We start from the raw sequence: 27500 nt of genomic DNA on the forward strand, positions 1-27500 counted from the left end.
GATATCGTCCTCTTTTGGAAGACCAAACAAAGTAGTTTCGCTTTCACAACGAAGCACACAGCGCCTTCACGACATGGCGGCAGCAACAACAATACTACAGCGAGAATAAAAGTTACGCCTTCTTTCTTTGCGTGAACATTTGGGCGGCGTTATGCAAATCTTCCCACATCGTGACGTAGATATGTGGGGGGGGTGTTAGAACGAGCAGTTTTAGGTAGGCGTGGCCGACTCTTAACTTTTATAAAGAATATCTCTTTGGATTTGAGACTTTAGTCTTTGCAACTTTACAGATCTTCTTTATGCACCAAGAGCTTGTAACACTTAAAAGAGAAAGGCAAAAATTTAAATCGCATCATATGACCCCTTTAAAAGGAACACATTTCTGATTTGAAAGGATAACTTACTTCAGCTTTATTATTTGGGTTACGGGACTGGAAAACACCAACCTAGTGAATCTATACCACCACGCAAATATTTGTTTTATGCAACAGATAACGTTACTGCTCCTTTAAAATGCTCTTACATCATTTTCCCGTGACAGACTGAGTCGTGTGAAGTTGACGTTTTGGATTTGTCGTGGATTTGTAAATGGACAGCAAGGCTTTCACATGCGCTTGAGTCCATCCACATGAGGTGAAGAGCCGCTCTGTAGACCGCGTCTGCACGTAACTTGCATGCGCTTTATCGAGCAAACTACCGCACACACATGCTGTACTGTGTTTCTGCTCCTTCCCAAATATAAAACTACAGCCTTGCTGAAGCAACGGTGAGTTTCTGCGACTTTCTTTGTTAAACATATCTTTATTTCGAGCGATGTATGTTCAAACATGTGACGCGTTTCCACTCAAGCACCGCATGCGTAACGTACTGTGTTAAGTTAACGTTACTCTTTGAAAATAAATAAGTTTGCTTGCGATGTAATGAATTGTATTTCAAAAACCGTTATTCTATATTCAATGTAGCCCTCCTGTAAACATGCTGTTTGTAAAAAAGACGTATATCTCTCTAGATAATCAAGCATAGCTTGTGCTCTCTTAGAATCGAAGTCGCTGTTTAGCGCATTTAACGTTAGCCACTCAGTTTCTCTTGTTCGTCTCGTCATTATGGACGGTGACCTTGCTGAGTCTTACACATAAAATAATAGAAATGTTCACAAAGATGAGTAAATGGATTATTGACAGGTTAACTTACATCTGACCCATTTGTTTTGCTGTTATGAACCGTCTCAGGACTGCAGATACACAGATGCTGGCAATGTTGAGTCTGACAGGCTGCTACTAACGGTTTGCAATCATTTAAATCAAAACACACACTGACTGGACTTTGAGTGGTTGACATACAACATGGTTATCATAACTTATTTATATGTATTCATTTATTTATTTATTGTTATCTATAAAATTATGATCATGTTATACGTCAACTGTCATCATTCTTTACAATAATTTTTATTGCTTTATTTATAGGGTTGTATGTATGTGTGTGTGTGTGTCTGTATATAAATCAACATCAATTTAACTCAAAAATATATTTTCTTAATAGTAATATTAGACGTGTGTTATTTCATTGGTTTGAGCGTTTTTGTGTAATTTATAAACTTAACATAAAAAAATAAATATTTCAAGTGTGTCTTTATTTCATTTTTACATTTGTATAATTGGAAAAAAAGGCTTTCTTGAGAATATTGTTTTGGTAATCAACCTCTGACAAAAGTCTGACAAAAGCCAACAAGACACCTGCAAGAAGTGACAGCACAGTGGATTTGTAATGTTTGTTGGTATTTGTTGATTTGTCTCACTCTAAAAGTAAATTATTTTATTTTTATTTTTTTAAAGTTGGTATGAATATTTAATTAGGTCTATAAAGTAATATGAGTGAATGTAAATGTTTTGTCTCCCAACTTATGAGAATAATGTGTTCATGTGTTTTCATTCATGGCAGAGTGTTTAATCATCCAAGGCTGCACTCTTCATTGAAGCTGAACCCCCCTGAACCTCATGAGTTTTGTGGAATACTCCGAGATCATCCAAGAAGGGGATGTCGTCATTATCTTCCTGGGTCATGAGTCCATGATGCCTATCAAAGTTCAGTCGGGAGCTCAGACGCAGACCCGCTATGGGGTCATCCGGCACTCCAGCGACCTGATTGGACAGCGGTTTGGTTCCAAAGTGACCTGCAGTAAGGGTGGTTGGGTTTACGTGCTGCACCCCACACCAGAGCTGTGGACTGTCAACCTTCCCCACCGAACACAGATCCTCTACACCACAGACATTGCCAACATCACACTGATGCTGGAGCTCAAACCGGGCTCTGTCGTCTGCGAGTCAGGTAAGAATCAGTCTTTCTTCAGCTATGAACCATCAAAAGGTTTTTAATCTGATTTTTTTTTTTAGAGATCTTCAATACTCAGGGTTACAGAATTAGTTTTGAGCTGACGATACCCTGTTCACTCAGGTACACTGATCATGAACTTTCTTTGTCAACTCAGGCTTTAAACCTGAGGGTATGTTTACACGACAACGATTAAACTAAAAGTGCAAAATTATATAATCATAAACAATTCCCGTTTATACAGATCCACAAAAACAACTAAAAACGCTGTATTATACATGCCAGGGCAGTAGTTGGCGATATCACTGAAAAGAAACACTATGCACCTAAACACATACGCATTCCTATAGACTAGGGCTGCACGATAAATCGCATGCGATATTTAATGCGCATCTTGTCAGAAAGCCGGTTCTGTAATCAGCGGTAAATCTTCATCACCTGCGGGCTTTCACATTGAGCAGCATTAACTACACAGAGCCGTTGTTCACTGACGAGCTGCGCAAAACAATGTGAAAGCACGCAGGTGATGGAGATTTACCGCTGATTACAGAACCGTCTTTACTGATAAGATGGGTGTTAAATATCGCATGCGATTTATCGTGCAGCCCTACTATAGACTGAACATGTAATACTCATACATACGTATGACTAGGGCTGGACAATAATTCAATATCAATATGTATCGCGATATAATTTTTTTCAACACATGATCCTTCAGAAATCATTCTAATATGCTGATTTGCTGATTATCAATATTTAAAACAGTTGAGTTTTAAATATTGATTTTAAACAGTTGAGTTGAGTACATGAAATAAAAAGCTTTTGTAACATTATACACTATTCCATTCAGTATAATTTTTATTATTTTTTTGGGAAAGAAATTATAGAAATTAATACTTTTATTTAGCAAGGATGCTTAAAATTGATCAAAAGTGATGATAAAGGCATTTATAATGTTACAAAAGATTTCTATTTCAGATAAATAGTGTTCATATCGATATCGTAATTATATCGTATCGACCGAAATTAAGAAATATATCGTGATATCAATTTTGGCCATATCGTCCAGCCCTACGTATGACATCGCTGTTTTCACAAATTTGCATTTTCATAGTTTATACAGATACAGTAACGATATTGTTTTCAAATTTTCATTTTCAAAATGCTCATTCTCATTTTCAAAGCTCCCCGTTTGCGTTTTCAGGCTTCCAAATTGCTGTTGTCATGTAAATTAATGACCAAAACACTGTTTTTAGTTGAAAATGGTGTCACATACCAAGCTGAAACTTATCTGGCTAGTCAGCTAAACTGGCTTCATGCTATAGGCCCCAGTAAAAATGAAAGCATGTCCCAACATGTGTAAGTAGGATACTTTCAATTTCACTTTAGTTTAAAGTCAATTTAGCTTACTTGTCAAAAAGAAACTCTTCAAGTTTGTTGTATCAATTGAAACCCAAACATTCCATCAAATTACATCTTGTAAAACTCTACTGCTGTTTTAATCCGTTGTCTGTCTGTGTGTTTTGGCAAGTCTTCGAATTTTGGCTTGCGTTTCTGTAACGGACAATTATTTAACAATACACGCGTGTTCTTAATTCTCTGATGTTGGTAATTGGTCACATGACATGCAAGTAAGCAGAGAAAAATTAATCTTATACAGGTGCATCTCAAAAAATTAGAATATCGTGAAAAAGTTATTTTTTGTAACTTATTTCAAAAAGTGAAACTTTCATATATTCTAGATTCATTACATGTAAAGTAAAACATTTAAAAAGTTTTTTTTGTTTTAATTTTGATAATTAGAGCTTACAGCTCATGAAAGTCAAAAATCCAGTATCTCAAAATATTAGAATATTTACATTTGAGTTTCATTAAGTGACCATCCCTACAGTATAAATTCCGGGTATCTCTTGTTTTTTGAAACCACAATAATGGGGAAAACTGCTGACTTGGCAATGGTCCAGAAGACAATCATTGACACCCTCCACAAAGAGAGTAAGTCACAGAGGGTCATTACTGAAAGGCCTGGCTGTTCACAGAGTGCTGTATCAAAGCATATTAAATGCAAAGTTGACTGGAAGGAAAAAATTGGGTAGGAAAAGGTGCACAAGCGACAGGGATGACCGCAAGCTTGAGAATACTGTCAAGCAAAGCCGATTCAAACACTTGGGAGAGATTCACAAGGAGTGGACTGAAGCTGGAGTCAGTGCATCAAGAGTCACCACGCTCAGACGTCTTCAGGAAAAGGGCTACCAAGCCACTTCTGAAACAGAAACAGCATCAGAAGCATCTTACCTGGGGTAAGGAGAAAAATAACTGGACTGTTGCTCAGTGGTCCAAAGTCCTTTTTTGAGAACAGTCGATCCAACAATACAGACGAGCTGGAGGCTCATTAGTTGACAACAAGCTGATCGCTTCCATGCCACACCTCACTGATGCTGGAATTTGTGCTAAAGGAGCCCCGACCAAGTATTGAGTGCATAAATGAACTTACTTTTAAGAACTTGAACTTCTCTGTTTTGTAAATTCTTTTTTTGATTGATCTTAGGAAATATTCTAGGGTCATTCCGTGTCAACTCAACCAGAGGTTGATTAAAAATATTAGAAAAATAAAAAATTTGAGCCGGGGAAGTTTTTGAAATTTGGTTGATTTGACACTGAATGACCCTCTAATACTTTCATGAGCTATAAGCTCTAATCATCAAAATTAAAACAAAAAAACTTTTGAAATGTTTTACTTTACATGTAATGAATCTAGTATATATGAAAGTTTCACTTTTTGAAATGTTACAAAAAAATGTTTTTTATGATATTCTAATTTTTTGAGATGCACCTGTATAGAATTTAAAATGGTACAGGAAACCACAATTTACTATTTTTTTTTCTTTCATATATTGGGGTTTGAACTATGATATTTTATCCATAAACCAAATTTCATGTCTCATATTACTACTGCTGAGACATCCAGAGACAAAGAACAAATACTCTACTGCTAATGGAAATAGTTACTTTTAAAGGCATTCAGACTTCACTCTTTACAAGAAACTTATGCTATAAACAACTGCCCACAAAAATGTTGACAATTATGTAAATGTGAATATAAATAAAGTGAACCTAGCGCACATGACATTCCCAAATGCACATTAAACTCAGAGTTTGCAGAGATGGGGTTTGTGAGAAGCAACATTTACTGTGAACTGAGTGGCTCTGTTATGAGCCGCAATCATGTAAATTAACACATTGCCACTCTTCACCCAGCGTAACAGATTATATACTTATTTAAATCAGCCTTTGATTTGATAATCTCGATTTGATAAGATGTATCAAGTTTGGTTTTATTTCGATTATTTGTGCTTCTCCTTGTTTATTCTCATGTTACATTCGATTTAATTAATTATTGCCTTTTTATCATCTCACAAACCCCTGTTTGGGAAAACCTGGTTTATATCATCGTAAAATGTGAACTGCATTATCGCACATCTCTCTATACAAAGCTTGGTATAGAAGTATATCCAACTTTATCAGCACACATACAGTACGCTCACGTAAAGTGATTACATAGATTATATAGATAATAATGTCATGATTTATGTAAACTGCTTTGAAATAATGTCTTTTGTGAAAAATGCATTACAAATAAAATTAACTTGACTAGTTAGGTTGCAGTGGGCAGAGAATATTAGGCAGAGAAATCTTGGAGACGAGACTCTTTGGCTATTTGGCCCATTCAGTAAGTGTTGGGCCTCTTGAATTCTGAATGAATCAATTAAACCGCTGTTAAGCGTACACACACACACACACTCTGCTCTGTCCTCAGTGCCCTCCAAACTCATTGAGCTGGATGTGTGTTTAACAAATTGATATCTGAGCAGCGTTCAGGTGAGGCTGACTATGCCACAGATTTGGCATATGTGCAGTATTGATGTTGGTTTATCACCATTCAAGGATACTGTTGGACATTACTTTTGAAACTTTCTAATTTCTGTGTGATCGTTCTCCCCTGCTTAGCCTCTCGTTCTTACGTCAGTCATTCTGTTCTATCTGAATGCATCGCTGTAGACCGAACATTGACCCTATTGTTGCTATGAGAACAAAAGGCATGCTAATGGGTTCTTGAAGAGGAAGATGGGCCATTAACACCAGAACGTGTTCACATGCACGTGCATCACAATGTTCATGCACAAGTGATTGCTGTGTTTAACTTTAAATGATCACTTTTATATGCACATAATTTTCTGATTAAAGTCAGTATTTCACTTAAGATGTTTTCTGTTATTGGAATATTCCAGTATACATGGTAGTGTACCGAATACTAAGCATTCATGTAGTTTTTCTCCTAGTCTTGTGGAAATACTGGAGATGCTTGCTTTTGCCATTTATTGCAGTGCGTGTTATTCTGCACAGCAACTTAACCAGCTCATTAATTCTCATTCATGTCATTGACAAAAGCACACAACAGTGCAATGAACTGTAAAATGTAGATTAAGAGACTTTGTGCAAGACACTCTGATGTTGTAAGTTCATCTGTAAATTACTTGTTCTGCCTAATATTGGTGGAATCACTTTGATTTTGATTCTCCTGTTAATCTGAATCTCCCTGTGTATTTATTTATTTGTTTATTTATTTGGATCCCCAATCCCCATTAGCTATGCCCTAAATCATTGCTAGTCTTCCTGGGGTCCACACAACACTTAACATTCAAACATTAATACATACATTCAAAAAAAAATAAAGAAAAAAAGAAGAAAAAAATAAGTTAAATGCATTCTCCACATTCCAAAGCATCTCTAATAAACATTTCTTCCACCCTTTTTAATAACACCTAAAACGTATTGCTCATTCAATTAATTCCTATACTCAACCTCCTACAAGTACAGAATTCCAAGGTGTGCCTTTACCTGCCTTTTAAAATCAATTTTTCGTGTTATCCCAATTAATGACAATGGTAAAAGACTCCATGATTTCATTGCCCTAAATGTTACTGTACGTTTAAGAAAATTAGTTTTAGCATTAGGGAGTAGAAATCTACCCTCTGTTGCTCGTCTAGTAGCATATTCATGTGACTGAACATTAGATTGTAATTGATTAGACTCATCCAATGGAGTTTTAAAGTGTAAAACCTTCCATGTTGATAACAGTATTGCAGCAATCATCCTATCTTCCACTCTTAGCCATTTAAGATCAAAGTGCATACTATTAATATTCGTACCATACGGACACTGGAGGATTAATCTCGCTGCCTTATTTTGTACCAACTGGAGTTTCCTCAAATCTTTTTTTTGTAGCATTGGCCCATATTATCTGACAATAGTCCAGCTGTGAGAAGAACAGAGTGTCCAATATTATTTTCATTATATCAAACGTAAAATAACTTTCGGAATAAGTGTTTTATTTATATATAATTTCAGCTCCGGTTTGGACCGTAGAGAATACTGTACCCAAATACTATACTCTTTGTTTTTAGATGTATTTAGTATCAACTTGTTTTCTAAAATCCACTTTTCTGTACTCTCCAACTCCTCATTCAAAATAGCAGATGCATAAACTTGTTGAACATGTTGTATCGTCTGCATACATTGTTAATTTAACACTTCTTAATACCAGATATAAATCATGGTATTAATGATTTATATGATGTACAGTATCTCACATAAGTGAGTACACCCCTCACATTTTTGTAAATATTTTATTATATCTTTTCATGTGACAACACTGAAGAAATGACACTTTGCTACAATGTAAAGTAGTGAGTGTACAGCTTGTATAACAGTGTAAATTTGCTGTCCCCTCAAAATAACTCAACACACAGCCATTAATGTCTAAACCGCTGGCCACAAAAGTGAGTACACCCCTAAGTGAAAATGTCCAAATTGGGCCCAATTAGCCATTTTCTTTCCCCGGTGTCATGTGACTCATTAGTGTTACAAGGTCTCAGGTGTGAATGGGGAGCAGGTGTGTTAAATTTGGTGTTATCGCTCACTCTCTCATACTATACATACAAATAATATTGCTAAATGTTATTACGATATAAAACAATGGTTTCTATTTTAATATACTTTAAAATCAAATTTATTCCTGTAATTAAAGCTGCATTTTCAGCATCATTACTCTAGTCTTCAGCATCACGTGATCCTTCAGAAATCATTCTAATATGCTGATTTATTATCAGTGCTGGAAACTGTTGTGCTGCTTAATATTTTTTTGGAACCTGTGATGCTTTTTGTCAGGATTCTTTGATGAATAAAAAGTTAAAAAGAAAAGCATTTATTTAAAATGGAAATCTTTTCTAACAATATACACTACCATTCAAAAGTTTGGGGTCAGTACATTTTTATCCTTTCTTTTTTTTGAAAGAAATTAAAACTTTTATTCAGCAAGGATGTGTTAAATTGATAAGAAGTGATATCAAAGATTTATATTGTTAGAAAAGATTCATATTTTGAATAAATGCTGTTCTTTTTAACTTTTTATTCATCAAAGAATCCTGAAAAAAGTATCGCAGTTTCCCCAAAAATATTTGGCAGCACACCTGTTGCCAGCATTGATAATTATAATAATAAATCAGCATATTACAATGATTTCTTAAGGATCATGTGACACTTTAGACTAGCGTAATGGCTGATGGAAATTCAGCGTGGCATCACAGAAATAAATTATATTTTAAAGGATATTAAAATAGAAACCATTATTTTATATTGTAATAACATTTTGCGAGATTACTGTTTTTTTTCTGTATTTTTGATCAAATAAATGCAGCCTTGATGAGCATAAGAGACTTCTTTAAAAAACATTACATGTCTTACTGATCCCAAACTTTTGAGCGGTAGTGTATATGGATTAATTTTACAAACTCTTTATAAAATATTTGAAGCTTGAAGTTTTGGTGGAATAGACTTTCAATAGTGGGAAATCTCTCAGGTTTTAATAACAAAAGTTTAATTGATTTGGAGCGACATGAGGGTGAGTAAATGACAGTATTTACATTTTTGGGTGAACTATTCCTTTAATGTTATGGCAGTGAGGTGCTTAATTTGAATACGACCAAATTCTGATTAATATTCAGAGTGAAACTGTTGCATTCTGTGTAAGCATCTAAAAATGGTAATTACATAACAGTAGATTTTGCGTCTGTCTTCCAGGTACAGGCAGCGGCTCCCTGTCTCACTCTATTCTGCGGACCATCGCTCCCACCGGCCACCTGCACACGGTGGAGTTCCACGCTCAGCGAGCCGAGAAGGCCATGCAGGAGTTCAAGGAGCACAAAGTGTCTCACCTGGTTACTGTTAGAAACCATGATGTGTGCAAGGATGGCTTTGGCACCACAGCAATAGCCGATGCAGTGTTTTTAGACATCCCCTCTCCGTGGGAGGCAATCACACATGCCAAGAGCGCCATGAAACGCAAAGGTGAGAGCAGATAACTGTGAAATAACTAAATCGACATTACCATATTAATGCTAAATGTCATGTGGTACTCTGTCGTCGTGACTTACTCTTCACAGATGAAGCCACTGAAATGAGTCTTCAAGTAACAAGATATAAATGCTACTGAATACCACAGTGACCTTTATGAACACAAAACCTCAGACACTTAAGTGGTGCTGGCACAAAAATGTACAGTTTGCACACACTTATTTAAAGTACTGTGGAAGTGTAAACACTGTGGTATTTACGTAGTGCTCCAAGCTACTTCAAAGAATACCATAGTGAAACAAGGGACATTTCCAAAAGAAGAAAACATTGTGACACCGTGTTTAAATTTGCAGTGTGTAATATCTTCCTTAAAGGGATAGTTCACCCAAAAATGAAAATTCTGTCATTATTTACTCACCTTCAAGTTGTTACAAACCTGTGTGAGTTTCTTTCTTCTGTTGAGCACAAAAGAATGAAGAAGTAAAGAATGTTGGTAACCAAACAGTTGACAGTAACCATTGACTTCCATAGTATGGAAAAAATACTATGGAAGTCAATGGCTTCCATCAACTGTTTGGTTATCGACATTATTCAAAATATATTCTTTTGTGTTTGTTAGAAGAATGAAACTCAAAGAGGTTTGGAACAACATGAGGGTTTTCATTTTTGGCTGAACTCTCCCTTTAACTCCCCCTGATTGCCATTGATGTCAAAGAAATGGTCAAATAAGCTCCGGGGAATGGGAGGTTTGGTGTGAGATTCATAACTGATTTGTTTAAATCTATATTATGTGTAGGTTTTCATCTCCGTTATGGATGCAGCTTCTTTGAAACATTGACAAAGGCCCATTTTTCTCTATAATTACATCTTGGTTTTGTGCCTAAATGATGTCACACCAGTAACTAATTAATCGTGAGACTTTGGCTTGAGTTTGCCCAGTTTGAGCGGCATTCATAGCTTCTGTGTGCGCATCTGTTTTGTCTGGTCTCTCTGTTGGAATAACTATTTGGTTTTATTGAGTGGCCATATCAGATCTGGTCTCTTCAGAAGTGACCTGACCACTTTGCAAGAGGCTGTTTCCATGGGAACTGCTACCCACTTTGCCCTACTGGGCAGGCCCAGACTAGCCTGTCCCAGTAAGGGGTCAGCAATCTTCTGTAGTATATTGAAAGAGTAATTTTCATAAAATGCCTTAAAAGGTCTTATGGGTTTGGAACGACATGAGGGTAAGTAATTAATGAAAGAAATTTCAGTTTTGGGTTACATTACATGCCATTGTTTAATATGTACATGCTTGTAAAGATTCTAAGAGTATAAGATCAGAGAGGATCTCCTGGCGATCTCGAATCTCTCTGTCTCATGCAAGTGGAATTTGTGCCTCACTCTATGCCACACCCCCTCTTGGAGACTCAGTCTATCTGATTTGTAATATACACACATGCTGGATGTTTTTGCTGGCAGGGTAATGACCATAAAGGGGCAGGCAGGGAGGCTTAAGTGAGAACGGGCAAAACTCAGTGAAGCTTAGACACACATCTGCTGGCTTCTTTCTGTGTGTTTTGACAAATTGTCTTTCTTGTGCACTACTTATCAGTTTTCAGTGTAGAAAACTTAAGCACAGCTCTGGCTGTGAAAGCTTTGGATAACTACAAGCCAGTTGTCCTTGATTGCTAATATCCTTCTCACATCATATGCATCTTTTACAGCAATCAGAGGGATTTTATCTAACTCTTTATCCTATCTGTTTTTTTATTTCTTCTCATTTTTGGCCTGTTAGTCAGTCTCGTTCTCTGTTTTAAGTGCTCAGAGGATCCCAGCTGTTGGCGTGACTCCTTTCTTTCCCAGGCCCCTGTTACCAGGAGACCTGTTGAGCCTGGTTGCCAGGAGGCATGATGTCTCCGTTTATGACTGCGTTTTCATGGAAAGGCCTTATTTGTCAATGGAATGACACGATAAACTTCTCTCTCTCTCTCTCTCTCTCTCTCTCTCTCTCTCTCTCTCGCACTTGTGAAATATACTTCTGTTAGTGCTCTTCAGCAACAGTCTTTATTCGTACATCACCCCTGTTCCAAATCCTAGCGAGCTGCCTACATAGGCAGAGTTTCAAGGCATCATCAGTGCACTCCAGACACAAAAGCTGTTCCAAAAGAATCTAAGATCCCTTTTTTGTCCAAATTCAAAAAACTAGAATACACTACACAACAGATTTTTAGAACACTAGGCAGATATTTAAAAACTAGCCATCGTACTCTTTTGTTTAGACACCATTTGTTTGTTTTAATCTATTTATTTAAGTAGATCCCTGATTCATCTCTTGTGAGAATTGTCAGGATCAAGAGAGACTTGGAACTTTGATCAGAGAGAAGGCAAACTGAGCCATTGTTGGAATGCTTTCCTACAGTGTTTGCCATTCATTATAGTTCTATAATTAATGTTGACAGTGAGGGATAGGGTCATGCTGGATTAACTGAATGTGATTGGATTGAATCTAAAAAAAGATCCATAGAGTAAAATATACCCATTGAGGTGTCTTCCTCAATATGCTCCTCTCCTCACAGCACCCTGTCTATCTTCTTACTCTGATCAGCAGTGGCTATTCTTGTGCATGTTAGTAATACCACCTTTAGTCCAAATTCCCTCCATCCGTGTTAGTGGAGAAAGAAGGCAAAGGAGCCACCCGTCCTCCATTTATCCAGTTATTATGAGACCGTTTAACAGTAAGCCAAGAATATGCAAGCATGAGCCTGTTGACTGCTCTCTGACCCTTTACAGCTTTGTGAGCTAACTCATGTTTCCAGTAAAATGGAACCATATTATGTACGACATCAATTCCTGACAATTCTCAGCAGGCCTGCATGTAATCTGCGCCCACAGAAGTTGCTGAAAGCTCTGTAGATTTCTGTTTTTACTGCTTTTGTTGTTTGAGCAGCCTGATAGAGTGTGACATAACTATTGGCTTAACCAATGATGTGATTTTGGGGGTGGGGCTTCTTACAGTGGGAGTGTTTAAAACTTGTTTGAACAGACATCTGTTTTGCAGTTGTGTTTGATGCTCCTAGTGAAATACTTCAGCTTTGCATCACTCCACAGAATTCTGCAGATTTCTGCAGAATATGTGGAAAATATCACACTTCACTGTGTGGGTCTGCTAATAAGTTTAAAGGGATCATATGACGTTGCTAAAAAGAACATTATGTTGTGTATTTGGTGTAATGAAATGTGTTTGTGAAATATACTTCTGTTAGTGCTCTTCAGCAACAGTCTTTATTCGTACATCACCCCTGTTCCAAATCCTAGCGAGCTGCCTACATAGGCAGAGTTTCAAGGCATCATCAGTGCACTCCAGACACAAAAGCTGTTCCAAAAGAATCTAAGATCCCTTTTTTGTCCAAATTCAAAAAACTAGAATACACTACACAACAGATTTTTAGAACACTAGGCAGATATTTAAAAACTAGCCATCGTACTCTTGCCGACTTTGTAAATAGTTTGAGGGAAAACTGTGAATCACACACAAGCCATCCAGAACACAACACAGCACACACACTCAAACATGTGCCTTGTTGCTAGGAGATGTGTGACAAATAAAAACAACGTGTTGTAACATTGGTTAAAAATATCAAACATGTTTGCTGTCCTCCAATCAATACAATCCCATAATATATTCCCAAAAAATTGCCTGATTTGTAGTCTGTAGTCTTCCATTTGATTCATACAAAAATGTACTTTTTTAGTGGAACAAAAAAAAAAAAAACTTGAAGGTCCACTCCCAAACCTAACCTTCAGTCAGGTGCAAAACAGATCATACGAAAATCCATTAATGAGATCATACCTTTCACTACCAATTCACCAAAACCTAAAAGAGTTATTCATTTCCATAAGAGTGTGATATCAAACGTTTAATATTTTGAGCAAATTTTAGAACACATTTGTTTCATTTGTCATTGGCTGAAGGTTTCTGCGTGAGTGTGTTGTGTTCTGAGTGACTTGAAAGTCTGGTAGTGTCTCTCCTCACTCATTTAGTGCATGATGCATTTTCCTCTGTAACCATTTATAATGTCATCAAATGTATGATACCTCGTGTTTTTGTTCAGATTTTAAACGTTGCGTGTTCCAGCCTTAAAGGGATAGTTCACCCAAAAATAATAAAATTGTCATTAATCACTCAACCTCATGTCATTCCAAACACGTAAGACATTGGTCTCAAACTCAATTCCTGGAGGGCCACAGCTCTGCACAGTTTAGCTCCAACCCTAATCAAACACACCTGATCCAGCTAATCAAGCTGTTCAGGATTACTAGAAACTTCCAAGCAGGTGTGAGTTGGAGCTGGAGCTATATATATATATATATATATATATAATCTTGAGCTTAATTGTTATGAATAAAGTGTCATAATGCAAAAAAACATTTAAAAAATAAACTTAATGGCTTTTTTTCTTCATCCAAATCTAATTTATATTTTTTGTAGCTTTTGTTTATTGCAAAAAATGACCTTAACATTTACCGAAGCAGACTGTGATATCACAGAGAGGGGCGGGGCTCAGTTTGACCGTGCGTGTGGATGTTTTTTTGTTTTTTGGGATGTGTATGATATGTTCTGTATAAATGTACATGTACAGTTGTGATGTATAATCTCCCATCATGTAGAGAGGGCAGAGGAAATATATTTTCAAACCAAACGAGTCATGCACTAAAATAACACGAGGACTGAATATGCTGTAATCTCTGGGCATCAGAGTGTGTGTGTGTGTGAGAATGTGGTTTTTCTACAGAACGTCGTTATTCACATATGGGAGAAGGGATGCTGAAGCTGCTTTCTTCAGTGTGTGTGTGTGTGTGTGTGTGTGTGTGTGTGTCACAGCGCAAAGTTGATGTATTTCATTAGCGACCAGCACGGATCAACTCCAGGCATGACGAAGCGGATATTGTCCTCTTTCGGAAGGCCAAACAAAGTAGTTTCGCTTTCACAACGAAACACACAGCACCTTCATGACATGGCGGCGGCAACAACAATACTACAGCGAGAATAAAAGTTATGCCTTCTTTCTTTGCGTTAACATTTGGGCGGCGTTATGCAAATCTTCCCACATAGTGACATAGGTATGCTGGGGCGTGTTAGAACGAGCCGTTTTAGGTAGGCGTGGCTGACTCTTAACTTTTATAAAGAATATCTCTTTGGATTTGAGACTTTAGTCTTTGCAACTTTACAGATCTTCTTTATGCACCAAGAGCTTGTAACACTCCAAAGAGAAAGGAAAAATTGAAATCGCATCATATGACCCCTTTAAAACAGTTATTTCTGCATGGGATTTGTGGATCTAGTGAGAATGAAACAAGGTCAGGTTACATGGTCATTTCCTTAAAGCACTGAATAAAAATGTTCTTGTTCCAGGTTGCTTCTTTCAAGTTTCAGGTTTGATTTGACATCAGCCACAATAGTGAACTTCCCTTTTGGGTGTTTGATAAGGTTTTACAAATAGTAACGCTTGTTGCAGTTCAACAGGGAGATTCATTCATACTACTAATAAAAATATATTTACGTTTGCACAGAATGTAACACTAGAAACTTTCTAGTGTGTGTATGTATCGTCTGCTCTTGTTCGTACATGCTGTTAACTTGATTATACTTCGAAAGGCTTTGTGTTTGGCTGTACATATGTTAGTGTTTGTGTCAAAAAAAGTATACTTTTGAACTAATAATGTGCTTTCCAACTTCGTTCAGTTGCAGCCGTTGTTAGCAAATGACTATGCAGGAGAAGACGGCAAAATGGATGGATACCGTTGCATGCTTGTCAGCACTTTTGTACTTTGGATTTTGAAAATGTGGTTTTGTTTCCAAAGCGCCAACACAGATCGGCTCGCGTCTATTTCTCATGATTATAATGCAAAGGTTCCAAAGAATGCGGGAGTCATTTTCTGCTGAAGGCAAGTGGAAATGAGATATCAATTCTCTCTGCTTGGAGCACATCAGTCATGCTTGTCAGGAAAGCCAATGAGAAAATGCATTAATACAGTTTGTCCAATTTTTGTCATGAATAGCAGTTCACCTTCATGATTAGGTACAATTGGGATCATGTCAGAAACAAACCGCACTGGAGTTTGCATGAATCATACCCCAGATCACTCTTTTTAGGTGGACTCAAGTACAGTTTGTGGATGCGCAACAGCATTCACGTTATCCAAACGAACCAAACTCTGACGTCTAGTGTGAAAGCCCCCTAAAAAGGTCAATAATTAGCTGACTGCTTCTCTTCTTGGCTTCGTCTTCAGGAGGTCGTCTCTGTTCCTTCTCGCCGTGTATAGAGCAGGTCCAGAGGACTTGTGAGGCATTACTGGACCATGGCTTTGAGGAGATCTGCACACTGGAGGTTCTGCTCCGGGTGCATGATGTTCGTACTGTCAGTCTGCCCTTACCAGACTTCGGACCAGAGGAGGGCTCTGTTGACAGCAGCCAGATGGCTTCAGATGTTGGTCAAGAGGAAGTCCCAAACACTGGGAACACCTCTGTGATCTGTAGAACTGCCAAACCTCCCAGAGAAATGGCAGGACACACAGGATACCTCACCTTTGCTACCAAACCCCTCAACTAGAAGCATAACTGAAGCTGATGGCGACTGTTACAGAGTTTGAGTTATGCAAACTCATGTCATGACATGTGACGTCATTTGTGCACACCTGTGTGGTCTTTTTTATTTTTATTTTTTTAGATTGGTTAACAGCTAGATGGGCTTTTACATCAATATAACAGTTCATGCCATTTAAAAACTGGTTTAGTACGGACTGATGTTCATTTTTTATTTGTATGGTTTTATTTATTTATTTTTTAATAAGTAGATTGTTTTGCTACAATAAATTATTGGAATGCAATAACCATATCTTTGTAGATTTTTTTTCTTGTGCTGTTGGCGTTGTTGCAACTTTGATTGATGCCATACAAGCCTATAATTATTTTCATGTGATGGTTATAAATAGTAATAAAATGTGAACTTTAAAATCAATAGTTTAAATGCCACAAGTGAATTTAGGCATCACAACATTATAACGTACAGTGTGAAAAATGGCTACTAATTTACTAAAGATTACATTCAACAGTGGTATTGAATAATTAATGTTTTTAAAAGATTAAGTGTGCGTTGGATGACTGCAAAAGCAGGTTTACTTTAAAACTATTTTCACTTAGAAATTGCTAGTAAATGTGATACAAAGAAACAGCAACTAACAGAAGTAGAAAGATTAGTATGTTCTTGTAAAACATTCTCCAATAATCTTTATTCACAACTCCGAAAAATACTTTTTTACAGTGTACCAAAAAAAAAAAAATCATATAAACTGATGACTTATAACCAATATAGTGCCAATATAGTATGCGTCCCTAGTAAAAAATTATAAAAAAATTCAAAGTTGTAAACAGATTATTGGACTATTTTACAAGAAAGTTTTTTTCCACTATGTTCACTTCAAAGTATTATTTGCCGCTGCTTTGTAACAGTGTGTGAAATTTGCTAATAATTTCAGGGAGAAAATTGTTTCTACACCAATTTTTTCTTTTTTTTTTGGTGTATATTAGTCAAATTCAAAAATGAGTCAAGAAAGAGATGTTAATCATGACTGATATCACTTTATTCATCACACTGGCAGTGGTCAAGTGTGTAGTGCGCTCTGTATATTAAACACTGTGTAAATCAGTGTTGTTTGCTTACAGAAAAATTTGCAAGTGCACACTAGTATATACTGCAAAAATAGTAAGAGGAGTATGCAATTCTGAACACTGGTATAATCACATACTCTCAGGCCTATGCGTTATCATGTCATGCTCTTACTGTGTGAGGGATTGTGGGTCATGTAATGCTGGAACTCAAATGCAAAGAAAAAGAGTCCCTCTTCCCTATTCTGTTTATATATTACATCCATATGCGGGGGATGGAGAGCTGATGATGTAGCAGTGGGACTGGTGTGTTACGTTTAATCCATCTGCTTACTATTAGCACAGTATAGAGCGAGGAATGGGAACAGAGCGTGGAGCCCCCGTCACATCTGATCCACAGCACAGTTTCTGGAATAGCAACTCTTAGTCACTACAAAACCCTTAAGCAGCTTGTCAGCAAGACCTCGATTGCCACTTCTTGAAACAGACTCCAGGTAATAATGTGCTCTAAGTGGAGGGCACAAAATGCGCCATAGTTCTCTGTTAAAGTGAGGAAAAAGTACAGAATGCAGAATTTATAACACAATAAATGGATAGATTTCTATACACTTCTTTGGGAATTAAAAAAAAAAACAGTTAGTTTGGACTTGTAAAGATATTTTGATGTTTTTGAGGGAAGTAAAATATAGTATTGTGAAATAGTTACAATTTAAAACTTTTCTATTAAAATTTTTACTAATATATATATTGTTTTAATTTATAGAAGTAAAATGTTATTTATTCTAGTGATGCAAAGCTTAATTTTCAGTATCATTACTCCAGTCTTCAGTCACATGATCTTCAGAAATCATTCTGCTGATTTGCTGCTGAAGAAACATGTATTATCAATGTTCAAAAAACATTCTTTGATGAATAGAACATTCAAAAGAACAGCACTTATTTCAATTAAAAGTATAAATTCCTTTAAAAAATGGTTCCAAACTTTGAATGGCAGTGTACATTATCAAAAAAAAAAACTTTGTAGCAAATGAGTATCTGCCCGTTACCTTCTTACTGTTAACACCTTTACTTTAAAGCAGTGACTGGCATCTATTCTTGACACACACAAAAGGCGCTTGTGAGCTATAAATACCCAGACACCACTTTTAGCACATTATCATTCATATAAGCACCTCTCTTTCCCTCTCTCTCTCTCCCTCCCTCCCTCCCTCTCTCAATTCAATTCAATTAAGCTTTATTAGCATGACTGTGTAACACAATGTTGCCAAAGCATTAACATATATATAACAACAACATAAATAATAATAAATAAAATCCATCTAAATAAATGAAAAGATAAAGTCAGTATCGAGTTAATCGTGTTTAACATCTAACATTGTGAATGGTTAATACATATTTTGCAGCTAGTGCAGCTGTGTTGTCATCTCTGACCCTCTCTCTCTCTCTCTCTCTCTCTCTCTCTCTCTCTCTCTCTCTCACACACACACACACACAGTCTGACTTACAAGAGATGAAGGCACAAGGCGCACTGGTCAGATCGCGTTTTAAGACTGTAGAACAGGTGGATGTACCATCTAAATTTTTTTTCAGTTTGGAAAAAAAGAATGGCCAAAAATGGTTTATCCATTCATTATTTTCTGAGTCTGGATCTTTGTTGTCTGATTCTAAAGAAATAAGAGAAAGGGCAGTTAGTTTTTATGAAAAACTCTGTAAAAGGGAAGCAGGATGATGATTTTCCGTGGCTGGTAATTAATAGAAAATGTGCTGGTGAGTAAATGTCTCAAAACTTCAGGTTAAAGTTACCTACAGTATGCACTGTATGAGTTTATTGGAGTGCAATAACATGCCTGCAGCTTGTATCTTTCTTTAGTTAAAAATGAAGAGCTAGAAAATAACGAAATGAACTGAGCATAAACCTTTTTTTCTGCGTGATAAGTGATGACATACTGTTTAATAATAAACTCATAAGTGCATAAGCCAGGCCATGTCTCCAGGTTAGAACTGCTGATCTTAAATCCGTGAGGAGCTTATTGTTCAGCTTGCTTTTGGTTTCTCTGGTTTAAAAGGCCTTGAGCCAGTTCAGATATTTGATTGTAAAGAAAAATGTGCATGTTGGGTCTGATTCACAGGTTTCCATGTAGAGCACAGAGCTGAAATCGGATAGAAAAGCTGAGTGGACAGAATGATTTCCAGTATTCACCATTTCAGTTTAATCACAGTTCTAAAGTCTAGCTTGTTTTGGTTCTCTGGGATTGAGACAAAAGATTCTTCTCACAAAATGATTTATTTTTCTTTGTTTCCTGTCTTATTCTTTTCATTTATTCTGGTGTTTTACCTTAAAGGGTGCCCATTTTCCACAAGTTGATATGATTCTTTAGGGTCTTAATGAAAAGTCTGTAACATATGTAGGTTAAAATTTCTCAGTGGTAGTGTAAAAAACACCTTTTTTACCCTGTCAAAAACAGCTCTTTTCAGAGCACGCAGTTTTGCAGCATTTTCCTTTAAATGTTAATGAATTAGCATTCGGGGTAGTGCTGACCCCGCCCCTCTCTTCCGAGCTGTTCTCTGAGGGACTGTTTACTTAAGCCGCATTCATCGTGAAACTTGCTAATTAGCACATTATTAGGAAAGGCGATTTGCAAAGATTCATTAAAAAAACCTTACACTCACTTCTTCTGTAGGTGAAGCTGGATAACGAATGAGTCACACGAACATAGACGCATTTATGTAGATCGGGGGCGCATTCTCTTCAGTGAATGTAGCATCAATATGACCCCTTTAATATGTACTATAGTGCCCAACCTAGCCTATATTTCATATTTTTATGTATTCCCTACCAGTTTACAAGGCTAGAGGTTTTCTGTCTGTCTGAAGTCTTTGATTCGATTTTATTGCTTGTTCAAAGTTCAATGCCATTTTTAAATTTCCAATTGTTTTATGTGAATTTTTGATTATAAACAAAGACAAGGCCACAGTGATACACACAGAGATAAGAGGTCAAACAATTCAGATTTGTTATCTGCCCTGAGAAAGTCACATTCACTCCAAACCAGTAAACCACTCACTCCAGATCTGCGCCTCAGGTGCTCCTCAAGTGCTCTTTGTAGCTCATAATAATCGAGTTGGATGCATTTTAGATCCATCAATTCACAATTCATTTATATTTCTCCATCTTCTGATTCAGAGATCATTGAGAAATCCATGCAAAATACTGCTCTCAGAGGGAGGAGGAATGTTCATTATGTCAATGAACGGTCAGTCAGTTTGTCTCTGCACTCCCACAGACTCGCAGTTTGCTCACTGAGTGTCTGATCATATTCCCTGCAGAAATGGCAAGAGCTGATGATATTGCAATCAGATATTTGGTTTTATGCAATTACTGGGAGCACATATAGGATTCTTGGTTGATACATTAACTGTTTGATTCAAGTTAAAGTTGTTGTTAACTAAAATTAAAAATATCTTGTTAATTGAAATAAAGCTGAAATTAAATAAATATTTGATGGAAAAACTTTAATTGAAAATTAGAAATGTGCAACTAACCAAAGATAATTGTAAGTTGAAGCACTAAAATGGCTGAATGGAAATAAAATAACTAAAACTGAAATTAAAATAAACCCAAATAATCATTTGCTAATAAAAATGACGAAAACACATAAAATTACAAAAAACTGAAACTAAAATCAAAATGAAAAATGAAACTAAAATCAAAATGAAAATATAAAAATTTAAATAAAAGCTCATTCAAAATATTAATACAAACTCTTAACAGTATATAAAAATACTAACACAGTAACACTGGTTTGCACTTAATAGCATGAAGACAGAAATCCAAATCATCGTCTAACGATATTTTCTGATATATATATATATTAGTGCTGTCAAACGATTAATCCTGATTAATCTGAAATATATACATGCATGTGTGTGTATTTATATATACATCATAAATAATATGTATGTGCGTGTATGTGTATATATACAGTATATATATAAAGCATATATGTATGTTATTTCTGTACAAAACAAAAAAGTTCACAAAAGTTTCACATATAGTTCAGACTACAGAATCAGACTATAAAATGATAAAGGTCTCTTCCTGTCTGTGTGAGTTCACTTTGGAACAGTGGAACGGTTTTAGTTCCCAGTTTAGCTCTTCAGTTTTAGTCTGAAGTGAGTAGTCATGCTCATGAGTCTATGAGCCATATGGACTTAAAATAATACAAGTATATGTTTTTAAACAAAGGCACATAACCAAGTGATATCCAAGTAACACTTTTCAGACTGCGGCATGTGACTAGGCTACTTCTGTGTTTTACTGTCTATTCGGTCAAAAAGTACCACCGGCACAGATAGCATATCATAAGTGTACTTTCATTCTACCTGTTCATTGTCATTCAGTGCACATGCATTTGAGCAATCAAGATAAGATACTTAAATGTGAGCAAATAAGTTTTGTGACATAATCAATGTGACCTTAGACCATTTAATGATATGATCTCATAGTCATTAGTCTGGCTGAGTTGCATTTTGAGGTGACAAAAAGCACAACTGCAAACACAACGTCCAAAGTATAAGCATGTATACATTTAAAAGCATCGTAAAAAGCACAAGGAGAGATGCAATAAACACATGCTTTTATTTTACTAGAGCAGAATGATGTATGATGGGAGGCGTGTGCAGAGGCGCATGTATACCTGTTCCTCCTGGCCAAAGTACATGAGAGCAGAAAAACCTGCTGTTCCTGTTTCAGAGTCACAATCATCATAGGAATCACAATCATCTTTAGACAATATACAGTACATTATGTAATTATCCAACAAATCGTTGAAGGGAAATTACTAAATTACAAATTTAAAAAAGTGTAGATTCTTACTAAAATTACTGGATTTTGCCCCAAAAAATCGTGCTGAGCAACATTGACTGCATCTGCAGACTGAAACACCTAGTCTAACTTTCTAGCTAGCATAAAGTTGTTAAAATGTCGTCATCATGTTTCAGTAGTCCACTTCACTTTAGAGGGGATCGTCGTACTGTTAGGTGTTATTTGTGACTTTATTAATGTTAACAACAGTAGTAATAATCTTTTATGGCAGCTGTCTAAAGCTTATGGTGACTCGGAGTATCGGGATGAATGTCGCAGTGTCCACAGGCAGGAATAGGGAGGTGGCTGTAGGTCTGGGCTTTGAATCATGGGTCATTTCACAGCGAGTCATGAGTTAGTGGTAAATACACTGTTTACTACTGCTGTGCCATTTCACAACACATTTTCTCCTGTCCACAAAAATGACTGACTGTGTTTTGACCCTGTCTAGTTTTGCCAATATCAGTTTTGTATAAAATATCCAATTGTCATACTTAAGTAAAAGTAAAGTTAAAGGGTTAGTTCACCCAAAAATGAAAATTAGCCCATAAATTACTCACCCTCAAGTCATCCTAGGTGTATATGACTTTCTTCTTTCAGACGAATCCAGTCGGAGTTATATTTAAAATTGTCTTTGATTTTTCAAGCTGTTTAATGGCAGTCAGCGGGTGTTGCATGCTTCAGTCCAAAAGAAGTGAAATAAAAAGCGATCATCCATTAAAAAAATGTCTCACATGGCTCCGGGGGGTGAACAAAGGCATCCTGTAGTGAATCGATGCGTTTTTGTAAGAAAAATCACTTTAATGTAGCTTGCGCCAACAGTTGTACACGGAAGCAGCTCCGGGCGAATGACGTATGAGGTCGGCGTTGCGCATGCGCCGGTGAGTCTCGTGAAAACCAGCGTTTGTTAACAGGAGCAAAGGAAGCAAAGTTTCCTTACTTTAGCAAAGGAAAACCAGTCTCCTCTTGGCTTATATCGAAATCTTCTGACATTCTTCTTTACAAATCCTCGTTTTGTACTTCTAATTAGTGACTGTTGTTTTGTTTTGATCTCTCCGCTGGGCTTCCGTGTTCGTCACTTCTGAGCGGCGCATGCGCAAAGCCGACCTCATACGTCATTCCCCCGGACCTAAATGATTGATATTTTACATAAATTATGATGAAATTTCATTTTTGTCTGTCTTAGCATAAAATGCAATTGTGTTAGTGTAAAATGCATTGTTTACATAAGGTAGAATTATAATATCATTACTAGAGAAACTGGTACTAATACTCGGCTGAACTTTTCATCAGGATCATCAACTATGACAAATATCACTTTATGACCATATATTTACTTTATGATAACATCTCTAGAGGTATGGCACTACACAAATGCACAAAAACAAAACAAAAAATTATTACACTCCAAATATAAATGTACTTTGGAAATGTATCAGGTTAATTCAGGTAAATTAGGAAGTTTTTTTTCCCGCAGTAATTTCAGAAAAGTGTCCCAGTTTACCTGAATTCACCTAGATTCAGTTTAATTTTTGTCATTTTATCACAAAAAAAGACAATATTACAGTGATGGTATCAGATGGATAGTAATACCATGGTACATATAGCATGATACTAGAATTTATGCTACCATATTTACATACTAAATAGTGAACAATAAATGGGAATCAGTTAAAACACAGTTACACATTTATCTAGTAGGACTTCTATTAGGTTGAATTTAATTATATGAAGTCATTATGTTGCTGTCTTGCCGCCAGCCAATCGCTGCATTGCTGATCATGGTTTCGAGTATCGATATATCATCCTGTTCCAACGAACATGACAACGCGAAGTTATCTCAGACAACTTAATCCAGATATTTTAATCAAATCTGCTAACTTGTTTGAAGAACCAAATTAGCCAGAGATCAATTATCATGATTAAAAGATCTGGCATCCGTCAAATCATCAGATGTATCAAGCAAGGTTACGAAGAACAGACTCCAGGCCTTTACTTTACGAGAAGGTTGAATGAAATATTTTATTATTCTGTGCCGACATTGAACAGACAATTATAATGATAAAACACAAGGGGCCGTTCACACAGAACATTCCATTCTGCTGCTTTTCCATCATTTTTCAATGTAAACATGCAATAGCTGGACATGGCCCCTATTTTTTTTTAATCACTTTACATTTTCTAAGTATAGATTTCATTTGTTGGCTAAGTAAACTTGTTTTAAAACACGCGTTACTGTTGCTCTGAATATGTTTTTACATTCTTGTGGTTTGTTGTTTGCTGCTCTTGAGCTGATGATGACTAATAAGCAACAGCGCGAGACAGACTTCCTATTGTAGAGGCTGTTTGTCTTGGATCACTCTGTGCCATGTGCCTGTTTGCTATGTTGTGTGCACTGTGTAGGGTGTTGATGTTTATTTTAATCATATTTTCTATGCGGAGCTGAATTAAACGTCAGGGTGTACCATATTCCACTCTGCATTCAGAGTTCAGTTTGGCCTCCCCCTGCTTAACGTTCATCGCACACGTACACACTAGAAAACGTCCTTGTGCTTTCAAGATGTGCGTGCTTGCTTGTGTTAGATGAGGCTGCTCTCTAATGGACGAACGAGGGAAATAAATGCTTGAGAAACTGAAAATGGATGTGAAGACCATGTTGTTAGATTGATATCTAGAATTAGCATGTTTGGTACGAAAACTAAAGATTTATTAGGATTTTAATTTAAATATTTTCTGTTTTTCTATTTGTCATTTTCAATTTAAAACATTGTTTCTTAATAGTCAGTCTAGATGTACACTAGCTACCATTCAAAAATTGTGGTTGGTAAGATTTTTTTTTTTTTTTAATCATCTGTTTATTGTGTATATAATAGAAGTTTCTGCTCACCAAGGCAACTTATTTGATCAAAAACAGTAATATTGTGAAAAATTATTACAATTTAAATGTTTTTTAATATATTTCGAAATGTAATTTATTACTTTTGATAAAAAGCTGTATTTTCAGCATCATTACTCCAGTCTTCAGTGTCACATGATCCTTCAGAAATCATTATAATATGCTGATTTGCTGCTCAAGAAACATTTATTATTCATTTTGAAAACAGTTGTGCTGCTTAATACTTATGCTAATACAAACACATACATGTTTTTATGATTCTTCGATGAATAGAAAGTTCACAATAACAGCATTTAATTGAAATATAAATATGTTGTAACATTAAAAATGTTGTTGCTGTCACTTTTGATCAATTTAATGTGTCCTTGCTGAGTAAAAGTATTAATTTCTTTAAAAAATGACTGCGTTTTAAACATAACACACTCAATTTTTAATGAACATTTATTCCGTATACATATTAAACACCCTAAGGCTTTCCAGCAGTAGTTTTATCATGGGGTTTTGTCTGTTGATTGTTGCAGGCCATGTGTTGAATGTGTGAATGCACTCAAAGACCTGTGGGTAATATCCAGCTGTCGTGTGGCTGCTGGCCAGTAGTCCCATTCAATGGCTGATTGAGATAACATAAAACAGATGTGCAGATAAGGAACAAAACTGCGATGTTTTAGTATTCTGGGACACACTCATTCTGTGGTTGTATAATGAACTTGGGTTTGGAGGGATTTCTCACAGAAAGCATGATAAATGGGAATGGCTTTTGCAGCTGTCTGTGACTGTCAGGCTAAAGCTGCTGTTTAGGTTGTCATAACCTGCATTTGCTATAAATAGAGTATAAGGAACCTTTCAAAACATGTATTTTTAGAGAAACCCTTAAATCCACTAACAGTTAAGAATGTGATTTGATGTAGGTAGAAACAACTTTCATCTGCACCTGTCATTTTGCAAATACCCTGCAGAGTCAGTAGCATTTTAAAACAATGAGAGAACTCCATTAAAAATGTTTTTTTTTTTTTGTTTGTTTTTTTACTGCAGCCCAGAAGTTATATAACACATATGTGAAAGTTGAATAAATAAGCTTTTCATTGATGTATGGTTTGTTAGTATAGGACAATATTTGGCCGAGATACAACTATTTGAAAATCTGGAATCTGAGGGTGCAAATAAAATCGAAATACTGAGAAAATCGCCTTTAAAGTTGTCCAAATGAAGTTCTTAGCAATGCATATTACTAATCAAAAATTACGTTTTGATATATTTATGGTAGGAAATTTACACAATATCTTCATGGAACATGATGTTTACTTAATATCCTAATGATTTTTGGCATAAAAGAAAAATCGATAATTTTGACCCATTCAATGTTTTTTTTGGCTATTGCTTAAAATATACCCAAGCAACTTAAGACTGGTTTTGTGGTCCAGGGTCACATATATGTATGAATTTACACAAATTATCCTGTTGAAAATCCTTTTATTCTGAATTGCCTACTTGAGCATTAATGCCGGTTTAGATGGTTGTTTTTTTTTTACTGTCAGTATTAGACCACTTCACTCACCATTAGACCTCAAAAGATTCTTAAGAGACCACCTTAGACCTTAGCAGGCCAATAAGAAACCATTTCAGATAGATAGCCTACAATGATCTTTATAAGAGAGGACATTGTTGCAAACATACATGCATGTATTGGTGTGATCTGAATCAAATGGGAATAGAGTTACATAACATGTTTACAATGGCTCTCACGTGTGCACATTCAGATCACATGGATTATGTTTGAGTTTTCTGAGTGGGGGGTGGGTGTGAGCACACGTAACCATGAAGGGTTAAACTGGGCCAGTCAACACACGTGATGAACAGCTCAAAGTTTTAAGTCATGTTTGTTCATAACTATTCAACTTGTGCAACTGATGTGTGAAAACAGATCCATAACAGGTGATAAGCAAGAGAAATTATTAACCTACAGTGAATATACACTACACTTACTGTACTGCACATCAAGGTGTTAAGCGCCTGTCTAATCTTATTTTTCAGACTCTTCTTAAGCCAGTTGGTCAGTGGATTTAGAGCCCCAGTGCTGTTGTTGTACTGTCACCTTTCATTGAATTCAGTGAACTAACTACACTATTTAACCCTTGGGTATTTGACTCCAGAAACTGACATGGAGATTGTGTTTGAGACAGAATTGGCATTCACATTAGTCACATGCTGCCATCTGGTGGTCACTGTAATAGCAAACAAGATTCATTTGTTTGAGGTAAAATATGATACAGTAATATACAGCAGCAGTATGTGCCTGTGTGCATTATTACAAAAATGTAATGAGCCCCCTGCTTTATAAATTTAAATTA

The 27500-nt window shown here is 36.2% G+C and overlaps 2 protein-coding genes across 4 annotated transcripts in view; one reads left to right on the forward strand and one right to left on the reverse strand.

Moving 5' to 3' along the window:
* Window positions 1–1277, reverse strand: part of LOC107698148 (creatine kinase, testis isozyme) — a 12063-nt gene extending 10786 nt beyond the window's left edge. Inside the window, exon 1 of the mRNA XM_016499092.1 lies at window positions 1192–1277. The gene's annotated coding sequence lies outside the window, so the exon portion shown is untranslated. The remainder of the gene's footprint in view (window positions 1–1191) is intronic.
* Window positions 561–16614, forward strand: LOC107698149 (tRNA (adenine(58)-N(1))-methyltransferase catalytic subunit TRMT61A-like). Of its 3 annotated transcripts, XM_016499094.1 has the most exons (5): window positions 561–766; window positions 1230–1283; window positions 1942–2328; window positions 9472–9738; window positions 16018–16614. In XM_016499094.1, the coding sequence occupies exons 3-5, from the start codon at window positions 1998–2000 to the stop codon at window positions 16335–16337; spliced, it is 918 nt and encodes a 305-aa protein (XP_016354580.1). In that variant the 5' UTR covers window positions 561–766; window positions 1230–1283; window positions 1942–1997; the 3' UTR covers window positions 16338–16614. The 3 variants fall into 3 exon arrangements, with proteins under 3 accessions (XP_016354580.1, XP_016354579.1, XP_016354581.1); XM_016499093.1 differs by lacking the exon at window positions 1230–1283; XM_016499095.1 differs by lacking the exons at window positions 561–766; window positions 1230–1283 and adding an exon at window positions 1746–1777.
* The last annotated feature ends 10886 nt before the right edge of the window (window positions 16615–27500 follow it).

Source organism: Sinocyclocheilus anshuiensis, unplaced genomic scaffold, assembly GCF_001515605.1.
Source record: "Sinocyclocheilus anshuiensis isolate Anshui unplaced genomic scaffold, SAMN03320099.WGS_v1.1 scaffold1734, whole genome shotgun sequence".
Lineage (NCBI taxonomy): Eukaryota > Metazoa > Chordata > Actinopteri > Cypriniformes > Cyprinidae > Sinocyclocheilus > Sinocyclocheilus anshuiensis.